Raw genomic sequence first — 21,134 nt, 5'->3', positions numbered from 1 at the left:
CTTAATGAGTTCTCTACGCTGGTTAAGAACTTTAGAAAAGCGGTATCTCTTCTAGAGTTGGATGAAAGCACACTGTTTTTACTTACTCCTATTGAACTAAAGTCCAAATTAAAATGTGCATCATGGGAACTCAGTTTTAAAATGGATATGATCGCTAAACAAGGGAATAAAGAAAGGCAATCACTGTTAAGTACATATACACCAAAACTGGCCCAACAATACCTTACTTGGAATATTCCCCATAGAGTTCGTAGATTATGGTACCTTTTACGAAATGATTTGCTCCCTCTCAACAACCTCCTTGCGAAATGGTATGGTGTATCCCCTACATGCAACCTTTGTAATAATGCTATACAGGATCGTAATCATGTCTTGTTTATCTGTCCCGTATTACGCCCTTTGCGTCTTAGGTGGTTAAAACCAATCTGCTTACAACTAGGAATTTTAAATGTCAAAATCTTTTTCCATGCACTTTACTGTCCGCCAAATGAAATGTTCTGTTTTAGAATTTTTAATTTCTTTAAAGGGTTTTTAGATATTTATTAAATGTTACATAGAGAAGTGCTAGAAGATTGCTCAATCAGAGAATAAGCCGCGTTCCTTTAGTTCTGTAACCTGTGTTTTCCTTTTGTAATTATTATTGTATAATTGTATGTCTATTTTATGTGGCCCTCATTGAGAGCCAAAACATAATAAACTTAAACTTGAAACTTGAATATACACAGCATTCCCCATGATAGCCTATGGGCAAGATAGCCTTCTCAGTAGTGAAATACGAAGATGGCTGTAATTCACTACCTGAGCATGTCACACACACTAGTACATGCTCTACCTTTCGGATACACTGCATCCTGCCCAGGGGGGTACCTAGGTCCTTCCATAGGGGTGTTCAATGTATACAGAAAGGGAAGGGTTAGGCCTGGCCAGTGTGGACACTGTTCAGGGCAGCATGGCAGTTAGCAACTGCACCCAGGCACCGTGGTGACAGGACTGAGACACCATTGTAGGCCTACTCCAGTGGGTGGCACAATCTGTGCTGCAGGCCCACTAGTAGCATTTGAATCACCAGCCCTGGCACACTCAGGCCCTTTACTAGGGACTTCCTGGTAAAATAAATATGCCAATCATGGACAACCAATCACAATAACAATTTACTCGGGGAGCACTTGCCCTTTAACACTGATCAGCAGTGGCAAAGTGCCCAAAGCATCTAAACCAGCAAGAATGAAATCCAGCACATCATCAAAAATACAGGAGGTAGAGGCAAAACGTCTGGGGAAACCACGCCAAAGATGCCAGGTCTAAAAAGGGGTATAACTATTAGAGCTGAAACCCCTGAACGTTGGACTGATCAAGACTGAAAAGTATTGAAAACTACTTCATGGTCAAGAGGAACCTCTGCCAAAGGAAGAAAAGCTGAAGAGACTGAAGAGAAGGACAGACACTTGCTGTGTGTTCTGGGGCTGGCCTGCAGTTTGCTGATCTAACTAAGGAGAGGCTAAGGGACTTTGCTGTGTGCTGTGTCCCCCTATTTGAAAGGACTTAGCTGTGTTCCGAAGTAATGTGTCTCCAAGTGCCCAAGGAGAGCTGGCTCCGTGTTGTGGAAACTCAGGGACATAAAAGTTTCCAAGTGTGTCTCAGCGACGCTGTGTGTGTGTGCTTTTTGCAGTCTGAGACCTTCATAAGAACTGCCCCTTGATCGTGTACACCCGGAGTCCATGTGAATCTCAGCAACGCTGTGTGCGTGTGCCCTGTTGCAGCCTGAGATCTTCTTGAGGATTGTCCTGTGATCGTGTACACCCAGAGTCCAAGTGAGTTTCAGCGACACTGTGTGAGTGTGCTTCGTGCAGCCTGAGACCTTCGTGAGGATTGCCCTGTGATCGTGTGCACCCGGAGCTCAAGTGAGTCTCAGCGACATTGTGTGCGTGTGCCCTGTTGCAGTCTGAGACCTTAGTGAGAAATTGCCCTGTCTGTGTGTCCTGGAGCATTCTTGTTCTCTGCTTCGATCGACAGCGTGACCAGAAGTGCTGGGATCGTCATTACCATCGGCCCGGACCAGCATCCCTAGAGGAGCTGTGGGAATTCACCGCCGCCGGCCCGAGTCTGCCTTTGTTGAAGAGAGACCTCAATTCAGCACTTTTGGGGATCTGAGTTCCACTGCCCAAGTCGCATCGGAGGCCAAAGCTGCGAGGAGCGGAGAGTGAGATCGTACCCCCCATGTAACGCTCCGCGAGCGTGCATTTGTCACCACCTGGGGCGGGGTACGGGCTACAAGAGAAACGCTCTCCGCCTTTCCCATCTTTGCAGCGCGAACCTCCACTCAAGTCCGTATCGCGGCCAGTACTTGCTGAGGAGTGGCAGTACCGGGGCCGGAGTGTGGAGCTGCACTTTGTTTTCCATCTTACCAGTGTTGGGGGCACATTTTGGCAGTAGTTGACCACTAGTCAGTTAGAGTTGCATAGAGACAGTCCAAAGTACCACGATCGGTGCCGGAGTACATTATTTTTGCACTACGAATTGCATTATTTTTGCATTACGAACTGCCTGATTGTTGCATAACGAATTGCATTATTTTTGCATTACAAACTGCCTGATAGTTGCATTACGAATTGCATTATTTTGGCATTATGAACTGCCTGATTGTTGCATTACGAACTGCATTATTTTTACTTTACGAAGTGCCTGAATCTTGCATTACTAACTGCGTAGCCTTGCATTAGGACTGCATTGGATCATTGAGAATTGCTCATGAATACTCCAAGAACGTACAAGGGCTTGCTGGCCTAATAACCGGCAAGGTGAAATATTACAAATATGCATATGTTGGATTTTTGTTGAGTGGTCTTATCGTATATGTTTTTTAAAATAAATATCTAATTGTTTTTATGAAAATGCAGAGTCCATTTGTTGGGTCATCACTGGGTTACTGAGAGCGTAGTTGCAAAACTTTACACACTTGCCTTGGAGGTAAGCCTGGCTGCTTGAGCCAAGCTACTGAGGGGGTGAGCAGGGACTATCTGAGAAGGTGTCCTTCCTTTTACTGACTTAGAAGCAAGGGTCCCTTTTTGGACTAAGGTACATATCCTCAGCCAACTAGAGACCCCCAGTTCTAACAGGGTGTAGACTTGCAGATACGCCGTAGATTCACATGGGGGTCCACTCTGAAATAAAATATTTTTGGGCATTTTCTTGCCCATTAGGTGTTCCTCACAGACTCCTCCATCAGTCCCATGGCATCAGGATACCTCTATCCTGATCACTTATATCACATTTATATTTTATTTCTCCCTCATCCCCCCAGTAACCATGTCCCAATTTCCAAAATGGAGCCTGCAACTTTTGTCTCAGATTGTGGCCTGCCAATCGCGTCATTGCTGTTGGAATCGCGAGTGGGCGGGTTCATGACGGCCCCCAGCCATCATCAGCACATGAGCACCGTAATGCTCAGCACCGAAGGGGTTAAACTGTGCCACAGTTATCAGCAAAACAAAAAATGCTTTTTCTATGGAAACTAGGTCTTAGCTAAAACTACCTACTAGCGTATGGAACTCGAAGCCTTACAAATGTTTGTGTTGTGAAGGATAATGATTCATGGAGAGATAGCTCGACACATATTTATGAAGGGGGGGGGTCCCATGAATGAGCAGTGAGGTCCAGGCCTTACTTCTCATGTGTGTTTCGGGATGCAATAGGGCATGCATTGATCTTGTCGCTTGTGTTTTATGAACCATGGCATAGAGTATTGGCTGCTATGCATTGCTATTCTAAATGTAGTTTATATGATAATCTTATTTGATTGTTGCCTTCAAGGTAAATTGTAAGTCTTGTAGTTGAGCATAGCTATTGTTCAGAAAATTATCTTTATCACCAGTGGTACCCATCATTCACGTTGTATTATAGAAGAACAGTTTTCACAAGATTGAGGCACCAGCAGATTATTATGACACAGTGGGCAATGTCAGCAATTATGGTGATCATCATGCATGGAATCCAGGATTGTTCCAAGACTCTAATCTTTGGTGCAAATATTTTGCTTTCTTATGACGCTATACTGATAGCAAGGAAAGGAGATTGCTGTAGCTATATGAGCAACAGAGCTCAAACTGCAAATTTAATATCATGTTTATGTTTATGTTTAGGGGATTTTTAAAGCGCATAGCTGACAAGGACTTCGCAGCGCTGCAGAGAGGCTGTGATGAGCGAGGGGATGCAAAAATCATCAGGGGAAAAGCCACGCTTTTAGTTTTTTTCTGAAACTTAGTTCATCTCTTAGCAGTCTTAGTTCTTTGGGCAGGGAGTTCCTCAGCCTTTGGACCAGGTGTGAAAAGGATCTTCCTCCCCATATGGATCTTTTTATCCTTGTCATCTTCATGAGCAGTTCTGAGGAAGATCTCAAAGACCTTTAGGGCACATAAGGGGTAATGAGTGTTCTAAGTAGAGCTGGTCCCTTACAGTTCATGGCTTTGTGCACCAGACATAAAGAGTTGAATTTGATCCTGGCATGGTTCGGCAACCTGTGAAGCAGTTTCAGTGATGCTTTCACTGATTCTTGCCTGGGAATGCCTTGGAGTATCCTTGTTGCCGCGTTCTGAACCACTTGTAGTCTGTTCACCACATATTTAGGGGATCCCAGGTATATGGAATTACTGTAGTCCAGCCGAGAGACCACCAAGGCCTGCACAACGGTTCTCCTGGTCTGTTCAGGGATAAGGGATAAGATCTTGCAAAGCATGAGGAGTATCCCAAAGCAGGTGGCTGCCAGTTTCTTGGCTTGTATGTCCATGGAGAGATTGTGGCCCTTCCCAAGTTTTTTATGGAGTTTTTAGGGGTTGGGGGACTGCCAAGTTCTTGTGGCCAGCTGATAGTGGCCTGGGGCACAGAGTTGTTTCCCGAGAACCTCAGTTCTATTTTATCGCCATTCAACTTTAAGCTAAACCTTGCCATCCATTTGGCTACTTTTTCCATGAAGGGAGTCAATTGGCTGTAATTGGACTGAGGGCCCTCTGTCACTGATACTACCAGTTGAGTATCATCTGCATATGATACGATAGATACGCTAAATGTCCGGACTATATTGGCCAATGGTTGCATACAGAGGTTGCATAAAGTGGGACTAAGAGCAGATCCCTGTGGTACTCCATATGAGATCTTTAACATATATATGAGATTAAGAATTTTAAGAACTGGTGTCCACCAAATCTACAGGTAGGTACAATTGGTGCCTGGTAAAAGATATTCATTTACATGAGCAGAGATTGTTGAGAAAATGTGCATGGATCGGGCAATATAATGGACCTATAACTGACACCATATTTATACGTGGTACACTAAAACTATTCAGCCTGGAATAAATATTCGGTGGTCCATTCCACTGGCCTCTTAAGAAAGTTTCTGAGTCCATCAAGATTTCTAGGAAAAGGAAAACGGTGTTTGCTTGTACGTAAAAGTCAAAATCTAAGAACAGAAAAAATACTGCCATACGGGGGGTTTTAAAAACCGAGACGATTGTCCGATTGATAAAGTAATTTGTCAATCAGCAGCTGTTCCACCAATCACCAACCCATTCTGTGCTTGAGTCAGGTGAATGCTTTATTAGAAATACTCGACTAATGCAGAAAGCATGGATTGTATTAAAAGAGTCAAAAGATGAAACCATGATATAACTGGTTGGCAATGAAAGTTGAGAGTGACAAGTATTGCTACCTTTTTTCACAAATTGCTGCTTTTGTTTGTCCCCAGTCATTCTAGGACTGACTTTGATTTGTGGAGCGGTGAAGATTTCTACATCCCAGTGCGCCTTGGAAACTGAGTATTTCTGTTCAGGCATCCCGCAAGGTAAGAAAGGTTCCACTACTGCTATAGCATGCATACATTGTGTGCATAGGGCTATGTAGTCCACCCACTGAACCTTAACTTTTAACTTATTTGCAGCATTTGGAATGTCAAACAAATGAAACCTTGTTCTGCTGAAAGAAGCTGAATGCAGCCCAGTGTCTTCATGTCACAAGTCTACAATGATTCATTTCTCTTTTATAACGTTCAAATTAAGTGAATAATGACTACTACTTCCACAATGCCTTAGTTTACTAAATAAAAGCACAGGATTGGACACATGACCATATTACATAAAAGTTGCACCAGAGGGCAAAAGCGAGCAAATTCAACTTTTGGTGCTTGCTTAGCAGGAAATGAGCAAACGCATTTTCTTCTGTCCATGGTAAATATAGATTGATGCATTATTCAATTGATCGATTAAATGTATAATAAACTTATTACAAACATACAGATTTCAGGTGCAATGCATTATATGTGCATGATAGAGTTTTAGAAAAATAAATACTTGGTCATGAGTAAACAATGGAACAGGCCAATTTTCCCGTTTTCCCTGCTTGCAGAATGTAAAATGTAGCACACTAATTAGGGCATAAACTTAATGCCATGATTTACAATTAAAACATTGAGTAAAGGTATTTGCTGTATTTCTTATGATGTAACCATACCAAAAGTAGTGCGACATGAGTCTGAACCATTTTTGCGCTATTAAATTGACATTTACACACCCATCATATTTTGTGCAAAACAGATTTGTTCATTATTTGTGCTGCTGCAAAGCTTTATTTTGTATGGTACCGGGTGTCCGAATGACCCGGATTCAAACACTCAATTTATTTTGTAGCACAGAATGGTGATCATAGTGATGAAACATGCGATCTCTGTCACATAAGACTTTATAAACACATATTAGTTCTTTCATAAGTACATTTTACTCTACAAGGCTACTGTCATGCACCACCTGCTTTTGAGTTATTTACCCCTTTGATTCTTCTGACCTCGTACTTCATACCCATGATGTTCTTGAGCTTGTTTCCGTGTGGAAAAGTGCTTTATTTTTTGAGGGTGTCCTTTGTTCATAGTAGCAGTGTAGTGAACTATCATGGAGGGGTGTGCTGAACCATGTATGTTTAAACTTGGTTTTACATTAATCAACTGTATGGTTGGAAGGTTGAGTATGGAGTTCTTTTGGAAAGTCACTTAGGGAAAATGAGCCCTGATTCCACTGGAATCAGTTATACTTGCCGAAGCTCCGCTATATTTTCTGTTCAAGAATAGGTATTTGTTATTTTCAGACTGGAAAGCATTCTGAGGATCCTTTCACTGGCGACAAGAGAAATATGTCCAGAAGAGATGATATACTGTAGTTTGCGTCTAATGAAATTGAAGAATTCCTAAGGAATTTTGGAACGAAACATCATAAAATCACCCTAGAGGGATTGGGTTGGTTGAATGATTTAATCGTGTGTTGAAAGGAAAGACATAGTTGGTGGTTCAGAAAAACTTGAACGGAAATAAAAAACTCCGAAATATGAAGCTGCAGAGATCCAGAATCACACGACATTCTTCTATGGTGGATTCCCCTTTTTGCTTGTTGATACTCTGAATACATTGCTCTAAGGTATGTTCATCTTGGATGAGTAAAAGTGGAGAGAAATGATATGTGCATTAAGAGATTGAGAACAGACAAAGAGGAGACAAGAGAGGAATTGGGTGAGGCATGAGGTGAAAAGCATAGCAAAACATAGATCCTTTGAAATGGGGATTGGTTTTGAATAAAAAGTTCTGAAAGTACACAAAAGGTGAATTGCGTTTCACATGCCTTGGGTCTGGAGTCATCGGTGGCACGGTTTAATGCCCATAACTGACTCTGTCATACTCTCCAGCAATGGGGGACATTCAGGAAACATGGGAGGTAATTTCCGACACACGTGAATCAAATGGGGAGGGCGTTGTTTAAATTTTAAATGCTTGTGTCCCTTGGAGCCATATTGAGGTGTGCTGCAGAGTGAAGGGTGCCTTTCAGGGTGGCGACGGTGCAGGTGGAGAGACCGCGGAGCAGGATCTTACCACCATCCGCACTTGAGAAGACCAAGGCATGGGCTACTGTTATGGATTCAGGTTTATGAGGGAGGTTTTTGCTTTCTTGCCAGAAAGAGCTAAAAACACCTGGTTTTCTTTGCTGAAAAGAGAATTCAGTGAGAGGGGTCGGTGTACGGCCAATGTAGTTCATCAGGATTTTGCAGATACAGCATTTTTGCTACCACTTTTTTTTAGTTACGCTCTGTACTCTTCTTGTTCTGATGCTGTTGTCAATGCTAGTTTATTTCAAGTGAAGTTAGGTATGCATCGGATATACTATAAAACTTTTTCTATGGCATGAGTGAGTACCTACCAGTATGAAAAGTGACCTGATATGTTAAAAAATTAAAAAATAAATTAAAAATGAAATTGAGAGATTAAAGTTAGAGAAAAGATTAGAATACCAGATGACTCCATGTCTTCGGAAGCGCCCCGTAATCCAGCCCACTTGTTCCTACTACAAACCAGTATATTGTGAAACTTTAGTGCAATCAGTTGATTTGAAATGGACCAGGGCTAAAACTTCTACAACGTAAGGGGAGTGGGTGGGGGGAGTGGGCATTAAATAAAAGTACATGATTGGAAGATTTCAATGTCACTACCCTAAAGACTATGGGTGACCAAATGAGTTGTGAGGGGTGATGTCATCTCGTTGTGTGCTCCTGACCTTTGCTTGAGATGACTTCCACTGAAGATGAAACACTGGTGGGTGCACTTTATTTCTATTTGTGCCTTTGAACTCATATCCCATCTGTGAGGATCTGGCTCCCTTAGCTCAGCTTGGAGTACCTCAGAGACGAGCTGGTTAAGATGTTGGCTGTTGATGCAAATCTGCCAGTCTGTGGCCCGAGTTGGCAAGTAGAGCTGGCAGGACCCCCATAAATGAAGAGCCTTCTTTCAACATCACAATGGTCAAACTATCCCCATTGAGATGACCCCACTTTTCAGATTAATAGTCACCCCACCTCTAAATCATCACCCATGTAGTTAGAAAGTTTCATCTTTTTTAGTCAATGTGTAAGGATTTCCATTGTTCCAGACTAAATAGCATTTTGCTTGCTTGAGTGCTCCCATACACTAAAACACGACCCTTTTATAATGTTTATAGTAAGTTGCTGCCACTATCAGCTGCTATCCTAAGGCGGATCTCGCATTCGCCAGGCCCATTCCTTCTCAACATCTGGAGCTGGGTAGAGCAGCAGAAGAGGGAACAGGTATAACTATATGTGCAGGAATGAGGGTGGTTGGGGAAAATATGTTGGGGCAAAAAGATTATATTGAATGAAAAAGAGCAGTGTGCAGCCAACCCTGCGTTGAAGACATTTACAAGTCCTAGAAATTGTGTATCATCGTCAGTGGTTTTTCAATTGACAGAACTCTCTTTGAAAAATGTACAAAAACTACAAACCCACTACTTCTCATTTGTTGTGTTGCACAGAGATCAGTGTGCTTTCAGATTGCTCTTTTATAATAGTCATATTGTAACCACATTACCATTACCACCATAAATTCTACATTAGAAACAGACTTAATAGTAGAATTGGAGAACAGTTACAAAATTTGGCTTCAAAGAGACAACATTTCATGTGTTTCTATTTTTCTCTTCTAACGAATGTTTGTGTTTTCCATCCGTAGATTATCCGGAGAACCTGAAGTCCATTCTTTTTATATTAACGAACATCGGGGTCATCAATTCAACTGTCTTCTCGAGTGCAAATTTGAAATCTGTGACCAGTCTGACTCTTGCAAACAGCGGTATCACAAGAATCGAGCCCGGGGCGCTCCACGCCTTCCAAGGCCTCACCAAGCTGGCTTTGTACGGTAACCACCTCACCACATTTGCCCCCTCATGGTTTTCCAATCCAGGCCGCTTAGACAACCTAACAATGACTGGGAACAAGATTCAAGAACTCAAACCATACATGCTGTCTGGCTTCCTTAATCTAACAATTCTAAACTTAGCAAAGAATGAAATTCGTTCGGTGTCCAGTGGAAGCTTCAGCAACCTACCTAGGGTTACGCAGATCGACTTATCGGACAATAGACTCACAACTCTAAAAAGGGATGTTTTTGATGATCATAGATACCCCATGGTGAAACTAACAGGCAATCCTTGGAACTGTACCTGTGAGCTGCAAGACTTTTCAGTGTTTCTGCAAGGTAGGATTTTGATACTTTCAGCTTTGGTTACAGCACCTATGGCCAATATGCCCAATGGTTAACAACATTACGGATTATTTCCTTTTAGCTGCACAGACATGATCTTGGTACCTTGTATTGTAACAGCCATACATTTTGATGTTCAAGAGAGCTTAGCTTAACATTTAGCCTTGACAGAGAATGCTTATTAGGTCGAGCAGACCTAAAAAGCATGCGAAGTATGCTTGTCTGCGAAGATATCTTTTGCTGGCGTGTCTGGGGGAATGTGAGACAGCGATCACCCACGCGCTTCGCTGTCTCAGATTCCTCCTCAAGGGCGAGCACGTCGCCGTGCACATCCCCTGCCTCGCATTCTCTCTCAATCACACACAATCACGCATGCGCACACACATTCCCTCGCGCACAAACGCACACGCGCAAACACTCCCCCTCCTCCCCCCCAGGCATACACACAGGCAGGCACGGAGTCCCCTACGGGGGACTCTAACTTCACATCAGCCCTGGGCCCCACTCACCGGCTGCTCTCTTCTTGCGGGGCTCCTCTCGCGCTCTGCTCCTCACGGCGCGTCTCCTCTTCTGGATCGGGGCTCCCTCAGGTCAGAGGAGCCCCGCAACAGGCACCACACTCCTCCTTCTCCCCGGGCCCCCTCCTGGGGACCCGGGCTACCCAGGACCGGCAGGGCGCTCCATGTGCCGGCAGGCCGCCTTCTCACGGACATCAGGAGGCGGGAATTCCGGTCGGCCGCGAGCGGATTGGCCGGCCGGCCAAGAGCTTCCGGGTCGCCGCGGGCAGCGCGGCGGCCCGTTTTCAGACAGGCAGGCGGCAAGGCAATCCAAATATCGGCGTGGGCAGCCGAAGTAGAAATAAAACGGCACATAAGCGAGGTGGGCACTCGCAGACTAAATAACAATTTAGTGGGGCAAATCCACGCCGGGTGGGCACCGGCTCCCAACAATAAAGCGCTTTTAGCGCAAAATACGATTATTTTTTTTTGGTTGTCCGTCTCTGAGCGTACGTTTTCTATTACCGCACCTCACAGCCTCTTGTCAATATCCGCCTTAAACTCCGCTTTGCACGCGCTGCTGCCACACCCTTTCCTGCTCACGTCAGCTTCTTACAGACCCGACCGTGGAAGCCTACTGCTTAACGGCGACAAGACCGTACGGTGGGAAAACAACTCTTGACCGGTGTTGAGTTCTGCCCGCCTCAAAGATGTAAGTACAAGTAGGGAGAGTGGAAGACTTCAAAGCCGCTTCGCTGCCCTAGCGCAAACCAAAGCGCTTCGGGAAGTTCCCGAGATTGCGGACGTAACCTTTCACTCCTTACTTAAGAGTACTTAACTTAACCAAAGTCTTCTTTTTTTAAATAAAAATTAAAATTGCATAACTTGTCGACTTCTTTTGAGCGTCTTTAGTTACTGAAGTAGTTTGCGATCCCGGTGAAAACATTTTAACTGCTTCTCAGTTTCTTAAACAAAGTCTGGATTGTTTGCAGCGCTTGGCATGTGTGGTGTAAGTGTAATGCCAAGCTTACAATAGCCGTCTGATCACTCCCCTATGCCTGTGGTCTTGCACTCAATCCTTACTGGCACTTTGTTGACTTTCTCTGCCCATCTTTATAGCTGTTTTTTTTTAATGTTGCCAGTGTGTTGATTCTTTCTTCTACAAGTGCGTTATCATGCTTTTTGTTAGAGAGAGGCTTGTTGTTTGTATTAGACGACTGATAGTGAGGCCTGCGAGGAACGAACTCTGAGAAATAATGGTGAAAGGATGCCTTCAGTTTACGGCGTACAAGAAGGGACTGATGTCTCAGGCTACCAGCTAACTTTAACCCGTTTACCGCGGCAGACATTCCAATACGGTGCGGGCGTTCGATGTAGGTAGTGGCCGACGCAAGAACAGAACAGGTTAAAGAAATAACACTTTAGCGAGCATGTTGACTCCCCGTACACACAGAAATTAAATTGGCCATTGGTGGTGAGAGAGAGCTATGAATGTTTTTGAAGCTACTGTTATATTTAATTGGTGCTTCCATAGATAGTTTGGCAGACTTTCCCCCAGTGCTTAATTTGTGCCAGTGGTTTATGGTGATCAGCCCCAGAAATTATTTTACAGGGCAGAGTCTATAAAATGTTTCTCTCCTTTCGAGTCTGCCTGGTATGTCTTCACAGGCTGGCCCACCCTGGTCCGGGCATGTTGAATATGCATCATCATCACGTATGTGATGTCAGCAGCATATGCTTGCCTTTCACCTGTCATTCCCATTGGGTAATCATGGCGGAGGGCAGGCTTTTTGCCGAGCTGGGTTGAGACAGGCTAGGAAATTTCAGACCAAACTTTCTACAATATCGTGGAGCAAATTAAAAGTGCGTAGCATGCTTTCTTCAATCAGCTTGCACAGAACTGAAGTCAGCTGGAGCTTTCTATAATCCTGCATTTGATATGCTTGTAGCCCACCACCAACTGCAGTCATTGTCGAACACAGGTGTACATGTGTTGTTCTGTACTATTTACAAACTACCAGCACTCTAGATTTTGTGCTGCATGAGCGTGTGATGGATTAAACCCAGATCTGTTGACTGGCTGTGAGTGTTTGATTGGTTCAGATGCTCCGTCCATCACCACCCCCCTTTTGTACCGCTTTGTTCGCCATAAGTTGGCAGGGTATGCTTAGACGTGAGTCCCTTGCTCACTTTGCCACTGGATTCAAGTAAGCCTGGCTGAAGACGGCTGTAATGCCAGAAACCGGTCCTAGGAAGCTTGTTTCCGGTCGAGGGAAGGCATGGTTTGGCAGTTCGGGCTGGACTGTTCCCATGAGACACAGGGTCAGACTGATTTGCATATGGCCATGTCTGAACTGGGGTGGCAGAGTGGGCTGAAGAATGGTGATGGATTAAACCCAGATCTGTTGACTGGGTGTGAGTGTTTGATTGGTTCAGATGCTCCGTCCATCACCACCCCCTTTTGTACCGCTTTGTTCGCCATAAGTTGGCAGGGTATGCTTAGACGTGAGTCCCTTGCTCACTTTGCCACTGGATTCAAGTAAGCCTGGCTGAAGACGGCTGTAATGCCAGAAACCGGTCCTAGGAAGCTTGTTTCCGGTCGAGGGAAGGCATGGTTTGGCAGTTCGGGCTGGACTGTTCCCATCAGGCACAGGGTCAGACTGATTTGCATATGGCCATGTCTGAACTGGGGTGGCAGAGTGAGCTGAAGAATGATGATGGATTAAACCCAGATCTGGTGACTGGGTGTGAGTTTATGATTGGTTTAGATGCTCCGCCCATCACCACCCCCTTTTGTACCGCATGAGCGTGGTAGCATTATTGGGAGGGGCTGGGCAATAAGCACTGCAGGGCATGCTGCACAAGTTCATTGGAGCACCCACACAATTAGCACAACAGTGACCCACTGTGACCAGCAATCACCCCTCATGGAGCAGGTAATTGGCGCAAATAATTGTTGGCGCTGGGAAAGATGGGGGGTCTGATCTATATGTCATGTGTGTGAATGTGATTTTTCCTGGCCATCAAAAAGAGGACTGTGTGCATTTTTGTACTGTTTTCTTTTCTTTGTTCTCATTACTAATTCACACTCTCTGCGGACCTCAGATGGGGAAACATGATTGCAGGGGTACAAGACCACATTTATTAGAAGAAATAGCCAAAAGCAGTGGCATAACGAAACTGGAGGGGCCCCCCCTTAAAGTACATGGAGGGGGCCCCTCTGACCGCACTCAGGTGCTTTCAGACCAGGCTATTGTGCTGAGGGGGTCCCCTGGAGCTCTGCCCCCCGCACCAGGGCTGCATGGGTCTTTGTTACGCCACTGGCCAAAAGGAATAGCTGACCTCTATGTGTTTCCATCTGTCCGGGAAGGCTATTGTGGAGATGAAAGTGTTGATAATGCTGGTGAGTTCCGTGCTGATTATGTTGACTCTGAAACTGAAGAGATGGTGGGGGTAGGCGTCGGAGGGTGCCCCACAGTGGATGGAAGACATGATGGCCAAGGTGGTCTAATTTGTGAGCGGAGACCAGGTGGGGATCATTTGGCTGGTGTGCTCTGTTTGATTGAGGCTGTTGGGGTTGAGTGCAGTGGGTTGGGGGTCCAGGTGGTTGTAGATGGTGGAAATCTTGCTGTGGAAGTAATTGAGAGGGTGTCCCAGTGCTCTTGGGAGGGGTAGATGGTGTTCTCTGTGGCTGCCAAGTTGGAGAATTCCTTGACTATTTTGAAGAGTTCTTTCAAGAGGTTGGCAGCGGTATTGATGAGAGCTGAGATGGCTGCTCTCTTGGCATCCTCAATGCACAGGTGGTAGTTGCTGAGGGCTGCTTTGTGAGTAGCTCTGTTGGAGGGGTTCCTTGTGGTTGGCCACTGTTTCTCAAGTAGGTAGCAGTTGTGCTTGGTGGCTCTGAGCTCTGGGGTGTACCAGCTGGCTTGTTTTGAGGTTTTGAGGTTTTGCTAGTTTTTGTGGTTTCATCGGGGTGACTCTGTCCGCGCATTTGGTTATCCATGCGGAGAAGTACTGGACGGCCTGGTAAAGGTCTGATGAAGCTTTGGGTTGGGTTCTGCCGAGGGCCTGTGTCCACTGTGTCTCATTGTCCTTGCTCCAGCTGAGTTGAGGTGTGAGTACCTGTGATGCTGTAGACAGTGTGCAGAGCATCAAAGATGGTGAAGTGAATGAGGGAGTGATCGGTCCAGGTTACTTCTGTGATATGGCTGAATTTGATTCTGTCGCAGGAGGTGAAAAGGAAGTTGAGGGTGTGTCCGGCTTTGTGCGTGGGTTCGGTGGCCAGATAGGTGAGGCTGATGTTGTTCAGGTTCTCCCATGAGGATGGTGGAGTTGGCGTTGTTGGGGTTGTCAGCATGGAAATAGAGATAGCTGAGTAGGACGTAGTGGTAGGAGTGTGAGGAAATATAAATTTTTGGTCATGTTATGTTCCCTAGCGCGTACCCCACCGACTCCATGTACCAGCTTAAAGTGCATGTAACTTCCCTCCTGTGTCAGCTATGAAGACGCAAATACATTTGCGTCCAACGTTAACTTGTCCTCTTTCAGATCCACCCTGAATGGATTATATAGTCCGTTCCTAAGTATGCTGTGACACCGTCTTTTTGTAGTGTACTTTACATGTTTTTCCTGCTCTGACAGAGTAGGCCCTGAATTTCTGCCATCGAGCCTCTTTCCTGGCTTCTGACTCTGACAGCCTCTGCCCAGGCTGCCTCTGTACCCGTGAACTCTGACTTACTTCCAGCGCGGCCCCTCGCGCTCAGCTCAGCCTGCTTTCTGCCAAGACTGACTATAACCTTCGAGTTATCTGTTCCGCTCCTCGAGAATACATTCCTGCCTACTAGCTTCAGTAAACATCCTCTCCAGCTGCAGAGCCAAAGGGCCGACCTGTCTCAGTGCAAGTAATTCATAGCCTCTGTTACCATGCTCCCATGGAAGGCCCCGAGCCCCCACGCTTCTCATGCAGACACTTAGGCGCTTATACATGCATCCACAGTTAGCATAGAATAGCTTCTGCCCTAGAGACCTTTCCGTCCAGATAATATGGTTCCTAAACATCAGATATCAGATATGATAGAAGTACAAGTTGATCTGACATGCCAGACTTCTGTCTCTTTCCGTCAATGTAAATGTCAAGTCCCCTGCACCCTCCAGCTTCACGTAATTCACACGTCATGCAGCTGCGCGCGCATCCAAGCTTCCGATTTCTGCTGACATTGCAACAATTCCATTAGTGCCACCCCTTTGTGACACCTATCAGTGACGTTTCTAGCACACACCTCCAGTTCACGCCTAGTTCACGCCTCTTGATTACGTACCAGTACCACGTGTATACTGTTATCTTGACTTCTCTCAGCTGTTACGCCTCCTGCACTATTGCTTATGATGTGAATTAAGTATATAAGCTATGTATTGTTAATAAAATGCAGCGCTCTATCCCTTCTGACACCCCTGTGGTGGTCAGAATCCGATATCCTGGTCATGACCATTCCTTTATGAGGAATAAAACCCTTAGAAACTCTAACACCACGGACTCTGTCTTTTTTCATCCGATCTGAGTTATTATTGATTAAGTACTTACCTGCATAGAAATTAAGAGAGTAAATTAATTATTTACGTCAAGTGGATGGCTACTGGGGCGATGAAGTTGGAGATGGCTTTGCAGAAAGCCAGTCAGGGTCCCAGGAGTCTGTAAGCGAGGGTGCCTCTTATCGTAGTCTTGGCGTCAGTCTGTAGCTGGTAGTTCAGATGTTGCTTGGGAGGTGTGGAGTTGTTGTTAGTGGTGATGTATTGGTTGGTTTCCTTGAGGATGATGGCAATGGTCCCGCCATGTATGTTGGTGCGGGATGTGTGTATCATCTTGTAGTCGTCTGGTGTTGGGGTGGTGATGTCTGGGTTTGAGAAGGGATTGAGCCAGGTGTCAGGTACAAAGGCAAATTCTGGGTAGAGAGTAGTGATAGTGTCCCATATTTCGGTGGCATGTTGGCAGAGGAATTGGGCGTTGAGCAGGATGCATTCGAGCAGTTGCAGTTTGTGGTCTTCTGGGTTGAAGCAGTGCAGGATCTAGTGCGGGCTGGCAGTCCTGTGTTGCAGTAGAAGTGGCAATAGGCAGGTGAAGGGTCCTTTGGTTGATTGCAGGGAAAAAGTGCAGCAGCTGTTGTTCCGATGTCTGGGGTCCAGGTCCAGGAGTTACTTGGCAGTGCATCGGCAGGTGGCCAGAGGTCCAGGGGTTCTGGGGCTGGACGCGATCCAAGCACAGATGGGCGTAGACGGTCTTGCCTTTGGAGTGTGTTTGGCATTCTGGCGGCTTGGTTGCAAAGCAGCCTCCATTAGTAGTCCTGGGAGGTGGGAGGGGATGTCAGGGAGGTGTGAGGGTGGGTGCAGGAACCAACGGGAGTGAGGAAAATGGTGGGAACGGGAAAACAGCTGGAGCAGCGGGGAGGCAGTAAACCAACCCCTAAATGAAGCAAGGAAAACAGAGATGCCAACGAACACTGAACTAAACAAAACTAAACGAAAGTTGCACCCAAAAAACACTACTTCAGACTAAGATTACCAACAAAATTAAATACTAAACGGGGCAGCGGTCACCCGACAGCAGGACCGAACCTGAGGCCTCGAGGGCAGAGAACGCGGCAGAGTCTTGAGGAGCTAAGCAGCTGGGAAGTGGTGCATTTTACTACACAACAGGGGCAGGTGCAGCCTCTACAACAGCAGAGGATGTAAATGTACAAGCTACAGACCATGATGGCCTCTTGATCTGTTAGCTGGCCAGCCAACGAAGTGCTAGACTGCTTCGCTGGGCATAATCAGGAAACAATAAACAAAATATTAAAAGTTGGTACAATGAGAATTATGTTCACTATATGGCATGCTAGCACTCAGTAGCGGCAATCTGTTTGCATTCACACATCTCTGGTGAGGTATTTAAGGGGCTCAGAAGATGTTCACAAACATCAGTTGTCACTGAGGTTGTTTGTACAGTTATTAACCCCCAGAATCGTGGTGAGAGGATGAGGAGACTTCAGGCTTTTGTCTGCATCTGAGATCTCTTGGGCTGCCTGGGCCTCCATGCATAACTGGGGTAGCAGCAACCCCAGAAGAGCAGGCCAGCAGACCTTCAGTAAGGCTTTCAGGCATAGTCACGCCTACAACAAAATGGGCAGAACACCAACTCCATGGTCAGGATTGACCACAGTAACCGGGTGTAAATAGGTCCAGGTACAGAAGATGGTCACTGAGCTGCTACGCAGGGAAGCCTTACTGTTCATGTGTCCAGCCAATCAGACTGGGCCGGTCTATTCCTCCTCAGAGAAGATAATCTCCCAAGAAAGCTCTAGAGAAGCCTTTACTGATGTGTGGAGACCAAGGCACAACTTCCAAGGGCTTACTTAGGTGGAAATTGTGTGGATTCTCTCTAGACGAAAAACAGGGAAAGGACAGTCAAGTATGCGGTTGTTGTGTGGGGGTATCACTTATCCTTCATCTTGAAACTTTATATTTACACAAAAGAAAAATTGTTTGCATTGAGCTACAAGAATTGACCACAAAATGCCACTTCTACTTCAAGTCTCTTAACTTTATTATGTCAATCAGGCCAGTGGTGCACCTAGTGCATGCAGTGCCCCTTCAAAACAACACATCAGCTGCTGCTGGACCAGTGTCAGGAGGCACTCGCATGTGACGCTGCTTACCCATCTCGCCAGCTCTTACCGGTACTGGGATTTGCTCTCAGCTTGGTGATTTGCTCAGAGTGACCCTGAAGAATGCCGGTAAACCTTTACCAAGACGGCAGAAACATGTTGGCCTAAAATTCCAAGCTTACTGTTAGTGATATTTTCACACTGTTTTTAAACCTGACATCAAGGTAGATACTAATAAACATATTTTTTTACCCTGACCGTCATCTTAATCACTACCATACATTTTTTGAGCACTGCACTTTATCAGCACCACTTGCGGTGAGGATACATCTCTCCTTTGAACAAGGATCCACTGACATTAAGCCACTACTCCTGGGCTTGGTCAAATAGAACCTGTTCTAAAGGTCCTAGATGACGATGCTCCGCCATATGGGTGGGCTGATAGGACTTATTTACACCTGATGGTCCCTCACCGTAAGTTGTGACTGTAGTTTGTGTTTCTTTTTATTTGGGGCTTTTTTCTTGCTCAGCCTTCTAGACCTTCAAGTTTTTGTTGTTGTAGCATAGTTTGTAAGGGGTATTAGCTTGATAGGTCGTTAAGCATAGTCCCCTTGACCCTCCTTCTGACAGTTGTTTTTCCGGTATCACTTATCCTTCATCTTGAAACTTTATATTTACACAAAAGAAAAATTGTTTGCATTGATCTACAAGAATTGACCACAAAATGCCACTTCTACTTCAAGTCTCCTAACTTTATTATGTCAATGAGGCCAGTGGTGCACCTAGTGCATGCAGTGCCACTTCAAAACAACACATCAGCTGCTGCTGGACCAGTGTTAGGAGGCACACTCATGTGACGCTGCTTACCCATCTCGCCAGCTCTTACCGGTACTGGGATTTGCTCTCAGCTTGGTGATTTGCTCAGAGTGACCTCATGGAAGCTGCACTACCCTTGCTTACCACTTATTTATACGCATTGTATTATGGCTTCCCTATACAAGATGCTTGGACTCCTTTGAGTGACTGAGTCTAAGCTATGCAGCAGATTCTCAGGTTTTGTGCTTACTTTGTTGATTAGGCGGTCTAGAAATCTGCTGGATTCGAAGAACACTAGGGGCCAGATTTACCAAACTGTCAGCCAACGCAGAACCAAAAATGCTGCACTGAGTAGCATAACAAGGAGGGAGAGCACAAGAGTGGCATGTCTATAGAGATAGGTCACTCCCCTCCCCTGTGCTGGGCGCCACACACACGCCTTTACGCCATAGTGCAAGGGTGTCTGAGTGAGTCTAGCATAGGTTAGGTAGCCTTCCAGTAAAATACTATGCCAAGACCACTTTAAAAACCTTTACTACTTTGAGCGTGTGCTGTACAGTGCAGCACACAAACACATTTGGAAAAGAAAGAGGAAATTAAACATTTCTCCTTCAAATGTCTGCTTTCAAGTTGCATTGATTTTTGAAGCTACTATTGTTAGTAGATAGGGTTTTGTATCAAAAAGCATAGGTGGTTGCATGCGAACGCTCTAGTATCACTTATGAAACACCCCCTTGGCCTTAAGGAACTTAAAGCATTGCTTTGGGCGGGTTTGTGTGACTTTTAGACTACTTTCTAGTGCAAAACAAGTTATGCACTGGAAAGTAAACTACAAAAAACAACATTTTGTGCTGGCTTGTGTCCCTTTTGTGATGCAAACCCAGCACAAAATGGTATTAAAACTGCCTTCTGCAGAGATTTCCATCACAAGCGAACATTTTTTTTAAACTGACATGAGGTTGTTGTTGGAAACCTAAAACAAAATAAAACAACTTGGAAATCAAAGACAGATGACAGAGAACATGGCTGCAGGGGGTCACAAGGGAAAGGCACTGAACTAGAAAGTCAAAGAGGAAGAGAGAGAGAGGTATACATTAGTTATTTAGTGACTGCAGGATGTGAGAACCCACTGATGTAGGGACTTTCAGCAAGTTTGGGCTCCTTGTTAGACAAGGGCAGAGGAGACTCCAACAAAGGCATAATCTCAGCTCTGGGTGAAGACACAAGGATGAACTAGTGCCAAGCAGTTTCATGACTGCCCACAAACTGCAGGTGCCTGAAGTAAAATGCATTCTTAGTATAAGGCAAAGCATTTATACTCGTCAAGCAACCAGACAGGGATTCACTAAGGTAGTCTGTTCATCGTCATTGAGGCCCCGAACAGGCAGTCACAACGCACCCAACTCTTTGAATATCATTAAAGGATAATGGGCCATATGTCCAAAATATAGAGACAGCGATTTGCTAATTGCGATTCTTACTGAATCTTAATTAGGAAAAAAAATCCCTAATGTACAAAAAAGTACAAGTCTTAAATAGCCTTAAAGGAAAACTGGATGCATTTAAAAAAGAGAAAAGTAATCTTTTCAGTTACATTTTTTAAGAGTAGGCAGTGGTCCAGGGACAAGTTCCTGCTCATAAAAATATTTTGTTGAGCATTCTCAAAGGGGAATGGATTCCTTGGAGAACCCTTCCCATTGGCAAATGGTTACCACTTCATCTGAGGTGTAGTAAAAAAAGGAATGTTTTGCAATCGTCATTGAGTTGAAAAAACTAAGCATGGGCGAATTTTGCGAATTCGCAATCCGTGAATTTGTGGATTTGCGAATTTGCAATCCACAAAATTCGCGAATTTGCGGATTTTTATATTTTTGCGTGTTCGTGGGTGTTCGCGGGGCGCTTTGCGTGTTCGCGGGTGTTCGCGGGTGTTCGCGGGGAGCTTTGCCCGTTTTTTTTTTATTTGCCTGGTTAATCACTGCCACCCTCTCGTTTTTTATGCCCTTCTGCCCTCTGTACCACTCGTTTCTGTGCCCTTCTGCCCTTTGCCCCACTCATTTTTTGGCCCCTTCTGCCCTCTGTCCCACTTTTGTGCACTTCT

General features: G+C 45.2%; 1 protein-coding gene across 1 annotated transcript in view; it reads left to right on the top strand.

The window, feature by feature from the left end:
- The window catches only part of LOC147710308 (uncharacterized), a 70,262-nt gene that overhangs the window by 7,076 nt on the left and 42,052 nt on the right, over positions 1–21,134 (top strand). The window contains exons 2-3 of the mRNA XM_086919345.1: positions 5,740–5,835; positions 9,550–10,074. Of these exons, the coding sequence (XP_086775471.1) occupies positions 5,740–5,835; positions 9,550–10,074 (621 nt within the window). The remainder of the gene's footprint in view (positions 1–5,739; positions 5,836–9,549; positions 10,075–21,134) is intronic.

Source organism: Lissotriton vulgaris, chromosome 5 (assembly GCF_964263255.1).
Source record: "Lissotriton vulgaris chromosome 5, aLisVul1.2, whole genome shotgun sequence".
Classification (NCBI taxonomy): Eukaryota; Metazoa; Chordata; class Amphibia; order Caudata; family Salamandridae; genus Lissotriton; species Lissotriton vulgaris.
Note: the sequence above shows the minus strand (reverse complement) of the source record. Positions and strands in the feature narration are given on the sequence as shown.